We start from the raw sequence: 12,268 nt of genomic DNA on the forward strand, positions 1-12,268 counted from the left end.
AGGTGGGACTCAGGGGCCAGACTCGTGGGCGGAGCCAGGGGCCCTGAGGCCAGGGCAGGACGTGTGGGGGCTGTTTTAGTTGCTAAATGCTGCCAGAATGCAACGTACAGAAATGGGTTGGCTTTTGTAGAGGGATTTATTAAGTTACAAGTTTATAGTTCTAAGGCCATAAAAATGTCCAAACCAAGGCATCCAGGGAAAAGCACCTTGACTCAAGGAAGGGGCAGTGACGTTTGGGTTTCTCTCTCAGCTGGGAAGGTACTGGCCACATCTGCTGGTTTTCTCTCCCGGCTTCTCCTTTCAGACAGCTCCCCCAGGGGCGTTTTCTTTCTGCATTTGCAAAGGTCTCTGGCTGCCTGGCCCTGGTTTTCCACCATGGTTCCCATTTAAAGGGCCCCAGGAAGCAACCCCACCTTGAATGGGTGGAGACCCCTCTCCATGGAAAGCACCTAAAGGTCCCACCCACAAGTGGGTGGGTCACATCTCCATGGAAACAATAAAAATGGTCCCACCCAGGTTAGGCACGTGGCTTTTCTGGGTTACACAACAGTTTTAAACTGGCACGGGGGCCTCGGGGCGTGGAGAGGGACACACTCCCCTTCTCACCCTTCTTGCCTCGGCCCCCCCAAGCTCCCTGGCCCCCGTAAGCACGGGCTGTTCGCTGAGGGCCCCAGTGGGGTCCCCCAGGGCCCTACAGGGTGGGCTTGAGGTTCTGGGACCCGCCCTCACCCTTGTCCTGACCCTGTGGGAAAAATTCAGCAAAGCAACTCCCCAGACCCCAAAGCAAGGGGCTGCGGAACCTTCGCTCCCCTCGGGCGTCTGGACCTGCCTTCTCTACCCCCCAGTCGGGTCCCTGGGCCCTGCAAGCAGGTTCTTGGACCCGAGGGCTGGGGTCTGGGCAGGCCCGTGAGCCAGCACAGAGAGGACAGGCTCAGGGCAGAGCTAGGTGGGCACCCATGCAGGGGAGGATGGCAGTGTGGCTGGGCTCCTCCTGCACAAATCCAGGACGGGGGCCCACTGGGCAGAGGGCAACACGGAAGGACCCACCCTGGCCAGCCTGGGCCCTGCCCAGGTGGGATTGGGGATGGCAGAGCCCATGCGCTGGGGTCTGGCCCACCAGTCCTGGGGCTCCCCCAGAAGGCCAGGGAGCATCTGTGGAGAGCCCACGTGTGACCATGCTTTGAGCTGATAAGTGGGGAGGGGCATACCGGTCGACTTGAGACCCTCCCTGCTCCCCGGGCTGGGCCCAGGGACCCCCAAACTGCAGGCTTCTTAGGTCCTGGCCATCCTGGGGCTCTCCAGCTGAGGCTGGGAGCTTGAGAAGCTGTTCTCACTGTGGAGAGTCCTCAGCTACTCGGGGAAAGGACCCAGCAGCTACCACCCAGCCTTGGCCTAAGGAAATGCCCAGTCTGCTGTTAAAGATGGCGTCGGCCCCGTGCAACACTGAAGTTAGCTCAGAAAAATCTCGGCAGGTCACTCTGGGGGACAGAGTCAGCTGGCCTGTGAGGTCCACAGCTGGTTGTGCAGCCACCGCCCTTTGCTGACCCCAGGAGTGCCACTCTCTCGGGAAGATCATGGTCCACTGGTCTCCAACCCCCCCACCCCCCCAGGACAGGTGGAGTCATTCCACCCCCTCCCCCCCAGGACAGGTGGAGTTATTCCACCCCCCCCAGGACAGGTGGAGTCATGCCAAAGGATTTTCCTGAGCGCTGCAGACACTGAGATGAGTGTTCAGGGCTGGCGGTCCGCACAGGAACCAAGAGAGCTGGGTATAAAAATCCTTCCAAATTGCAATGGTGCCTCTCCCAACCTCTCTTGTGTTTCTTTACTTCTGAAGGAGAGATGAGAATTGAGGAAAGGTCTGAGTCTCCCCTGCACTCTGAGAGCCGTAGCTCATGTGCTGTGTGAAGGGGTGACCTGGGGAGCAGGGGACCCATCGTGAAGGGCCAGCCTCTTCTCAGTTCAGTCAGCTGAGGTTGTTCTGTCCACACGGAGCCCTCAGACTCCTGCCTGTACTTCTCTTCTGGCCCCTGACCTGTCCCCAGCTGTCCCGGAAATTCTGCCCATGGGCATCTGCGCCTGTGATGAATCCTTAGATACATGCCTGGCTTACCCGGGCAGAAGGTGGATTTCTGGGAAGGCTGCAGGGCACATTCCACAAAGCGCAGGGAGCAGGTCGAGGAAAGTGTGGGTATCAGAAGGAGGAACTAGTGGGCGTTCTCTTTGGGGGCCACCAGGTGAACCCGCTCAAGTCGGTTCTCAGGACTTCTGAATTTCTGCTCCTGGCCTGACTTGGGTCCCAGACCTCCTTCGGCTGGCCTGGAGCCGGGCACCCAGCCGGATTGCCCGCCGAGCCTGCCCCCATGGGAAACAGGAGTGATCCCCAAAAGCAGTGTTGCCAAGTGAGCAGCCTGGGCAGGAGAGACGACTGCCATGGCTGTGACCCTTGGGCGTTGCAACATCCCCCCTTGTCCTGCTGAGCTGTGGGCCTCCCCTGCAGACCTGCCCTGCCGGCCCCTCTGTAGGCTTCATTGCCACCTACCGCCAGGGCAATAGACCCAGATGCCGCCTCTGCCTCCAGCCTCCGCCCCACCCCAGCCCTGAGACCCCCTTACCTATCTCCACCGCCTGCCTGGCTCTGCTCCGGGGCATTGCACTCACCATGACCCATCCATCTCAGCCGTCACCCTGCCCCCTTCCATCCGCCCTCCCTCCTGCTGACCTCTGCCCCTGGGCACGAAGTCCACTGTCTGTGGGCTGACCAGAGCCCTGGAGGCCAGCTGGCCTCTGGGACCTCCCACCCTGTTAAATGCTTCAGATCCAGCAGAGATGAGTGTGGAGCAAGTTGCTGAGACAGTGTCATGGGAACAGAAGCTTTCCGCAAACAGCCCCTTTGTTGTACGAAATAGACCCAGAAAGGGAAAATCTCCTTATCACGTACACAGCACAAAGAGGCTCAAACAGCAGGAGAAGAAATCCCTTCACGGCTGGGCTCCTGGGGTGGACAAAACTGCTCCCAAGTGGGGTGCAGACGTGGCAGCCCCAGACACCCCCCTAGACTGTGTCTTGAGTGTGGTTTTTATCCACCTCTGGGTGATGCGTCTTGCCTCTGAGAATTCCTGTTCTGATAAGCATTTGGGGTGGCTTGTCCTGATTTCTGGGTTTGAGGTCTGGCATGGCCTGTCCATGAGACTTCATGTCTCCCTCGTGTGTGGAGAGGCACACGATGGAAAAGGAAGTGGGGGCAGCGGAGGGCCGGAGGATGCTGCGCGGTGTGTCTGCGACCTGCCCACAGAAGGAGGCCGGGGTTGCTGAGGTCAGGGCGATGGCCTGTTCCAGGTCTGTGATATCCCTCACAAAGACGCCGCGTCCTTCGGTTCCTCTGAACTGGTTCCGGTGTGCTAAAGCTGCCAGAATACAGTACACCAGAAATGGTTGGTTTTTACAAAGAGGATTTACTAGGTTACAAATTTACAGTTCTAAGGCCGTGAAAATGCCCACCTTAGGCACCACGGGAGGGCACCTGCTCTGGAAAAAGGCCGCTGGCGTCTGGGGCGCCTCCATCTGCTGGGAAGGTCCGTGGCTTGTGTCTCCTGGTCCCAGCTCTGCTTCCAGGGTCCTTTCTTAGCTTCTCCATGGCAAACTTGACTTCTTCTCTCAGTTTAGAGTCTCCTGCATCGTTTGTTTTTTTTTTTTGTCTCCAAGTGTCTGTGCTTTCTCCAGAATATCTCCCTCTTAAGGACTCCAGTAAGCACACTGAAACCCACCTTGAATGGGCAGAGTCGCGTCTCCATGGAAACAACCAAATCAAAATGTCCTGCTCGCAGTTGGGTGGGCCGATTCTCCATGGAAAAAAAAACAAACCAAAAGGCCCCACCCAGCAGTAAACCTGCACCCACAAGATTCGATTAAAAGAGCATGGTTTGTGCAGGGTGCGTCACAGTTTTAACCAGCATAGCACCCATATGAGATAAGCCAGAACCGTGAACAAGTTTGGCGATGGGCAGAGAAAAAGGAAGCACAAAGAAATCCCACATTTTTTAAGACAAGATCCCGATGAAGGGCTGTGCCCTGATGCCTCCGTGAGCCCCGACAGACTCTCCTCTTTGACTTCTGGGGGTGCCCCCCAACCAGGACCCGCTCCCGGGAACCAGCAGGCGGCCGTTGTTTTCTGAGGTCTTGCCTAGGGCCCAGCTTCTTGCCTCTGCCGTGCCGCTCCAGGCCCGGTTCTCTGCCCCTCTCCCTTGGAGGTACCTGGTGGCATCTCTGCCGAACCCACCAGCCAGGAAGAAGCTCCCAGAGAGCTTGTTCTCTGCAACACGCCCCTTTGGGCTGGCGAACACAGATGGCAGCCTGCCTTCTTGGAATGGACGATGGAAAAACAAAGCAAGAGCAAAAACACAAATCAATATTTCAATAAATTATCCCACCGCGGCAGCGAGTGCGCTGTGGCTGCCAGGAGAGTGGGGGGAAGCCGGGCTGAACTCAGGGGAGCCCAGGGCCTGGGGTTGGGTCCAGGCTGGAAGGAAGTGGAGGAGGGGCACAGGGGCAGGGGAGTTGAATTTGGCCTTAGATATGTTTTGTTTGGGCCACATAATTTATTTCAATTTGAGTCAATGTTTAGTATTAGGTGGATTTCTTTAAAAGTCCAGATTTAAAGCTTGGCCCCAGGAAATCCAGCCTGGCAACCCCAGGTCTTCATTGTTGCATGCGGATGGTGGGCTGGCGCTGAGCGCTGTTGCCCCCTTTAGTGGAGGGGGGATTCCCTGGCTCGCTAAGCCCTTGCCCCGCCGTATTGCTGTCCACCTCTTTCATCACACTAGGGACCATTTCCCTGAGCCCTGACCCTGCAGCACCGGGACAGTTAAGATAGGCTTATCTTCCTTCAGCGCACCTGCCTCGCTGGCCTGCCCACCTGCCTCGCTGGCCTGCACACCTGCCTCGCTGGTCTGCACACCTGCTTCACAGGTCTGCACACCTGCCCCGCTGGTCTGCACAGCTGCCTCGCTGGCCTGCACACGTGCCTCGCTGGCCTGCACAGCTGCCTCGCTGGCCTGCACACGTGCCTCGCTGGCCTGCACACGTGCCTCTCTGGCCTGCACACCTGCCCCACTGGCCTGCACACGTGCCTCGCTGGCCTGCACACGTGCCTCGCTGGCCTGCACACCTGCCTCGCTGGTCTGCACACCTGCCCCGCTGGCCTGCACACCTGCCCCGCTGGTCTGCACACCTGCCCCGCTGACCTGCACAGCTGCCTCGCTGACCTGCACAGCTGCCTCGCTGGCCTGCACACCTGCCTCGCTGCTCTGCACACCTGCCTCGCTGGCCTGCACACCTGCCCCGCTGGCCTGCACACCTGCCTCGCTGGCCTGCACACCTGCCTCGCTGGCCTGCACACGTGCCTCGCTGGCCTGCACACCTGCCTCGCTGGTCTGCACACCTGTCTTGCCTTCCTGCTTCTCCAGGGCTTTCCTGATCCCCCCTGCCCCGGTCTGGCCTGGCCCCTGCCTCCGGCTTTACCTCTGCTGCCCAGGACCGACCCTGGGGCATCATTCTGGCTGGATGCTGCTATGGGAGGCAGGCCTGGACACACGAGGGGCGCCCACTGCCTTCCTCTGCATCCCTCAAGGTTGTGGAGGAGGTGGTGAGGCCGAGGAAACAGCCCCACTTTCCAATGTCTGAAGACAACCCAGTGGATTTCCTGTTCGCTTTCTGTGTATTCCCTGTGAGTTGGCAGAGACTCTGGTTGTCACAGTTGCCAGGGATGTCAGGGCAGCGACCATCTCGTCATTTCTGGTCCACGTGGCCGGAGAGAAGAGTTTCCCACGGGCCATTAAACGCCCCAGCCAGGGACAGGTGCTTGCCGCTTCTGCTCCCAGCCCAATGGCCACAGCTAGTTGCATGTGCTCCCCATCACCAGGGAGCAGGAAGGGCCCCTTCTCTCCTCCCCATCAGCTCCCCTTGGGCTGTCCTTCGTGGTCCCAGGGTCCAGTGAGTCCTGACCAGCAGCCCTCTCACTCTGGGTTGTGACTTCTTTCCTTACAAGCCATTACTATCTTGCTAGAACGAGTGAGTGGCGTCTCCCAGGGCAGGAGACAAAGTCTGCACAGTTGGTTCTGCTCCTGGGACCCAGGAACTGGCCCACCATCTTACACGTCCTTGGCCTGGGTGTCGCACGCAGCCCCAGATCCTGACCTGTCCTCCCTGGCCTGGAATCCCTCTTACTTCTTCTGGTGGCTTATTAACAACACTGTATGTGCACTCTCTACAACCAATGCACACAAAGGGAAACGCATGCGAGAATTGATAGATGCATGCAGTGGAAGAGAAGAAAAGAGCAGCTGTACACAGACCTGCTGAGTCTGCAGACAGACGCTTCCTTAAGGAGGGAGAGCGCATGCCCAGGCCTCTTCCCGTGGCGGGCTGTGCAGTGAGAGCAGAAACCACCACACTCGGGACAAGGGTCATGGAGAGAAAATGCGCCGCCTAGAAGCCTGGCTTTTGAGGCATTATGTTTTATTTGGGGAGGTGGTTTCAGGCAGGGGGTTGAGTGTAGACTTTGGTTTCAGGCTTTCTGGGCCCAGGTTTCAATTCCTTCACCTGGCTGTGGGACATGGGGCAGTGACACAGCTCTTCCAAGTCTTGGTTCCCCCTATGAAAGCACCTCGTTCACAGGGTGGCGCAGAGGCTGAGTGAAAGGCCGTGTGTCGGGTCCACGTGCAGCGTGGCCTTCAGTCGCATCAGTCCGGCAGGCAGCCTTTGCCATCCGCTATGTTGTGGCCGCCACGGAATGCGATAGTCCCCAGTGATCACAGAAATGATCTACTTGGGCCCCTGTGGAGTCTCTCCCTTCATTGAGTTGTTTTCTGTAAATATCTTCAGCTAGGGGAAAAACACAAGGTCATCTCCCACCTCAGGACTTGCGCGGCATGTTGAGGATTTGTCTCCCCTGCCCTGGGCCTTTTCAGAACTGTGGTCTCTTTGGGGTGTAGCCCATGCATTTACCTCCTGTTTTGGGTGCATCATGAGGTGGGGTTCACGGACCGTCTGAACCCAGAGATGTCCTCAGAGCTCTGTTTCCACATGTCCCTGAAAACGGGTGACCCTGCTGGAAACCCACGTGGGTGTGAGTGGGTAACTCTGTCTTCCACTGCGAGGAATGGAAGCGCACGGAAGGCAGGGCCTGAGAGTGAGCAGCCCGGGGTCTTCCCACCACCTGAGTCAGGTCCAGAATGAAGACAGGTCCCAGCTGCAGGGCTTGCAGCTGCGTGGATCCCAGTGTCCTCAAGCCAACCCACTGCTGCGGGTGTGGACCTCAGCATGCGGTTACTTCCCTCAAGGCATGGCCCGGGGTGGGCTTACTCCCCTCACTGGAGTCCTATATAAATGGGATGAGTATGGGAAAGAAAAAGCCACAGAAACAGAGACAGCCATGGAAGCCAGAAGCTGGAAGCTGGGAAACACGGATGAGAAGGGAGGGACCCGCGGGCGGTGCCCTGTGCCTGGGCCTGGGAAGTAGGAGCCCAGGGTCGCCGGCAGCCAGTCTGCAGGAAGAGGTATCATCTGTCACGTCCGTCCTAGGTCTGGACGTTCTCACGGCCTCTGAACTGCGCGCTTGTAAGCTGGTAAACCCCCACTGTGGAAAGCCAGCCCCTGCCCGGGGTCCTGCGTTTCGGCAGCCTAGCTAGGCCGGACCAGCACCGGTGGGTCTGCGCCTTGGGCTGGTCCGACGCTCACCCTCGCTCTCTGTCTCCCCGACCCCCGCAGTCCATGAGCCTCATCGAGATCGGGAACCCCTCGCAGAGCCTGGAGAACGTCTGCCGCTGGGCCTACCTGCAGCAGAAGCCGGACACGGGCCACGACGAATATCACGACCACGCCATCTTCCTCACCCGCCAGGACTTCGGACCTTCGGGGATGCAGGGTGAGTCTGTCCCCGGCCTGGGTGCAGAGGGGAGCGAGGCTGGGCAGGGCCCTTCTCGTGGGCTGCAGTGGCCGCCTTGGCCGGGGGCTCCTGGGTGGGAACCAGGGAGCTCCTGGCTCTAGGAACCCGCCAGGGCCTCTGCTGCTCCCGGGGGAGAAGGCGGGAGGAGGTGGACAGCTGGGCAGGCAGCCCGAAGGCCAGACACGGGCTCTGCAGCTGCGTCTCAGCACCGTTTACCTCCGCAGCTCAGATAGAACAGATTGGAATAAGTTGAGCAGCTTTTACATTTTGGAGATTTTACATACAAATTCGAACTGTTTGTGAAACCAACAGAAAAGAAGAAATTGGCAAGTCTGCAGTCGTGGTTGAAGGTTTTAGCCCACCACTTCTCTCAGTAACTCATAGAACAGCAGATAAAAACAGATCAGGAAAGATGCAGAGGGACGGTGCTATTCAACGACTTGACTGATTGAGATATGGGAGGATTCTACTCCGGACAACTGGAGTTGATGCACGCTTCACAAGGGCCCCTGGAAAATACATCCAAACAGTCCATTCGCGGCCAGGAGGGAGACCTCACAAAACTTAAAAGACTGACATCACCCCCAGTACTCTGACCACACTGGGAAAGAAAGATTAATATTAAAAATGTTAAATATTTGGAAGTTAAACAGTGCACGTATAAGTAGTCCAGGGATTGAAGAAGAAACCACAGCAGACACGAGAATATATTTTAAAACAGTGATTATGAAAATATGCACCGAAACTTGTGGATGTGGCTAACACATTTGTTAGACTGATGTTTATAGCCTTAAGTGTATTTATTAGGGAAGGCCAAAAAGTCAATCGTGTGAGCATTTAGCTCAAGAAATTTGAAAAAGAACAGCAAATGAAACTTGCCAAACGTAGAGGGAAGGAAACTGTAATGACAGGAGCAGAATTGTTGAAATGGGAAAGATGGTGGGTAAAGAAAATCAACAAAACCAAAGTTTGGTTCTTTAAAAAAGATTAATAAAATGGAAAAATCTCTAGCAACACTAATTTAGAAAAAAGAAAGGAAATACAAATTTTCTAAGATCCAGAATATAAGAAAAGGATATAGGTACACCTCCTTCAGGCTTTAAAAAGATCTTGAACAGATTTGTCAATTTTAGATGAAATGTACAATTTTCTTGAAAACACAAATTCTGAAAAAATGGAAAATCTGAATCATCTCATATTCATAAAATACATTGAATTTGTAATTAAAAACCTTCCTTCAAAGTAAACTTCAGACCTTGGTAGCTTCACCGGAGAAAATGAAGAAAAATTCTTCCTAATTTATTTTTTTAAGTAGAACTTTAAAAAAAAATAAGTTGTGAATTTACAGAACATCATACATAGAATACAAGGCTCCACATACCACCGTTTTATTAACATCTAGCATCAGTGTGGAGCATTTGTTCCAGTTGGTGGAGCACGTTTAAATCATTGTACCATCAGCTAACTCTGGGCTCACTGTCTGTGGTGTACAGTACCATGAATTATTTTTTAAATTTTCATTCTAGAACCACATAGACAACCTAAAATTCCCCCTTTTCACACATAAGGAATCACACCAAACTCTTCAATCACACCAAACTCCAGTGATTGAAAAGAGAAGGAATATTCTTCATCTAATTTTATGAGGACAGCACAACATTGCTACCAAAATCTGAGGTAACAGGAAAAAAAATCACAGGCACATCTCTCTCATGAATATAGGTACAAAATCCCAAACAAAATACTACCAAGGCCAATCCAGTGATATATGAAAAAAGGTATTACATTACAGTGATTTCGTTTTTTTTCCAAGAGACAAGTTTGGTTCAACACTGGAATAAATCAGTAATTACAATTCAGCACATGAGCAGAATAAAGGAGAAAGACTGTTTGACCATCTCATCTGAGCCAGAAAATATATTTGGCAAAAAATCATCAAAATTCTTATTGAACTAGTAATATAAGAAAATTTCCATAACATTATACAGGATATTTACCCAAAAAACTACAGCAAATATCATATACAGAGCGAAGTGCCGAGGGGGAGGGGAGCTCAGTGGAAGGACGCTTGCCCGCCATGTGGGAGACCCGGGTTCGATTTCCGGCCCAGGCCCTCCCCACCCCCCACCCCCCAAAAATAAAATTCAACAAATGGTGCTGCAGTAACTAGATAATCACATAGAAAAAGAGTGAAATGTGACCCCCACCACACAGCATACAAAAAAGAAGCTTTAAAGGAAAAGTGATTAAAGCATTTCCTCTAGATTGAGAATGGGGCAAGATTGCCAGCTAGTCCCACTTCTATCCCACATTTTAGGGGAGGGCTTAGTCAGTGAAATAAGGGAAGAAAAGGCAATAAAAACATAAGGAACAGAAAGGGAGCAATCAGATTCTTATTTAAAGGTGATGTGCTTGTGCATAGAAAATCCAAAAGATCTACAAATTATGAGAATTATTAAGTGATTTGATCAAGGTAAGCTGTTTTAATGTCAATATACAAGAATCAACTTAATTTTGACATTCTAACAACAAACAGAAGCTAAAATTTAAAAACCAATGCCACGTAATCAGAATATAGGGGTAAGAACGACATTGTCTGTATTTTAGAACTTCACCTACTGCACGAGATCAAATGAAGAGAGGTTTACTTTGTCCCAACCCTAGATTTTCTGTAGCACATAATCTAACCCAACCTGCCTGGACGGGTCATTTAAACAACCCAAACCCATGGAGCCCAGAATGGGAACGAGGGCTTGTGATTCTGCACAGCTTAATGTAATGCCTGGATACAACCCAGACTGTGTTAAGCAGATAATTCAAAACTACTGGCAAAGTCCCTTGATGGATGGGAAAAAAAATATGGAACTATTAAGCTTTACCACTGGGTAAACCCCTAATACTGCCTCATACATTAGGGACTCCCAAATCAATAGGCCAAGCTCTTGATCTTGAGCCTTGCTTCTGTGAAGCTTATTTATGTAGTGGACAAGCTCAGCCTACCTATGGTTATACCTAAGAGTCACCTCCAGAGGACTCTTGTTGCTCAGATGTGGCCACTCTCTCTCTAAGCCCAGCTGTACAAATGAAATCATTACTCGCCCCCCTATGTGGGACATGACATCCAGGGGTGAAAGTCTCCCTGGCAACTTGGGAGATGACTCCCAGGGATGACCCTGGCTCTGGCACCATGGAATCAACAATGCCATCCTGACCAAAAGGGAGAGAAGAAATGCAACAAAATAAGGTATCAGTGGCTGACAGAGTACAAACATAGTTGAGAGGCTACTCTTAAAACACGCTTCAGCTGGATATTGTTAATTGACACAGTTTGCCACCGCCCAACCAAAACCATTCCTGCCAACCCTAAAGAATACCTAGGGCTTTATATGAGATTCTACAAAGGTTCCGTGCACTAAGATTACTTTTCAGAAACCTACACCCTCCAGATGGGTCCTAGGCCAGATAAGTCCTGAAAGCCAGAGGGCCCAGGCTCTCCAGAACATCAGCTAGTTCCATCCCTCTACCCCATATTCTCATCAACAGCCCTTTCTATTGTGAAAAAATTAGAATGGGCATAACCCAAACACCCCTAAAAATTAGGAGAAGGATCAAAGGAGAAGGTGGAGTTATAGCAGAGAAGGTAGGATTTAATAAATGAGTGTGACTGCTAAATTATATTGTTATTTTAGTCTCCAGTGTCTTGCAGCAGCCAGAAGGAAAAACCTTAAATTGTGGAATGGTAACGCACACCAAACTCTGAAATCTGTTCTACAACTACTTGTTACAATGTGCTTTGAAATATGTTGCTTTTTTGCATACATGCTATAATTTACAATTTAAATATATAGAAAATAACCAGTACCACCTGCAATAGAATGGAAAATTCAGATAACTAGGAATAAGTCTAATAAGTCTGTCCAAAACCTAGATCAGAAAACTAAAATATTCTGGAGAGACGTTTTAAAAGACAAAACAGATGAAGGAATACACCCTGCTCACAGGTAGGGAGATTAAGTATTATAAAGATATCAATTTCCCCCAAATACGATCCTATAGAATCAATGCAAGTGCTCTGAAAATTCCAGCAGGATATTTTGGGGATATTGACAAGCTAATTCTAACATTTATATAGAAATGCAATGGGCCCAAACCAGCTGAGAACAACTGAAGAACAGAAAGAGCAAAGTATTCAGTACTTTCAAAAATACAATAAAGAGTGTAATTTTGATGTAAGGTTTGACAAATATTTGAACAGAATATGGTGTCCGGAATTGAACCTACACTATAGGGACACGTGATTGATTGTGAAGATGCCTCTTCAGG

The 12,268-nt window shown here is 52.1% G+C and overlaps 1 protein-coding gene across 1 annotated transcript in view; it reads left to right on the forward strand.

Annotated features, from left to right (window-relative positions):
* Positions 1-12,268, forward strand: part of ADAMTS2 (ADAM metallopeptidase with thrombospondin type 1 motif 2) — a 208,832-nt gene that overhangs the window by 142,412 nt on the left and 54,152 nt on the right. Inside the window, exon 7 of the mRNA XM_077138156.1 lies at positions 7,768-7,924. Coding sequence (XP_076994271.1) covers positions 7,768-7,924 — 157 coding nt within the window. The remainder of the gene's footprint in view (positions 1-7,767; positions 7,925-12,268) is intronic.

Source organism: Tamandua tetradactyla, chromosome 20, assembly GCF_023851605.1.
Source record: "Tamandua tetradactyla isolate mTamTet1 chromosome 20, mTamTet1.pri, whole genome shotgun sequence".
In the NCBI taxonomy this organism is placed as follows: Eukaryota; Metazoa; Chordata; class Mammalia; order Pilosa; family Myrmecophagidae; genus Tamandua; species Tamandua tetradactyla.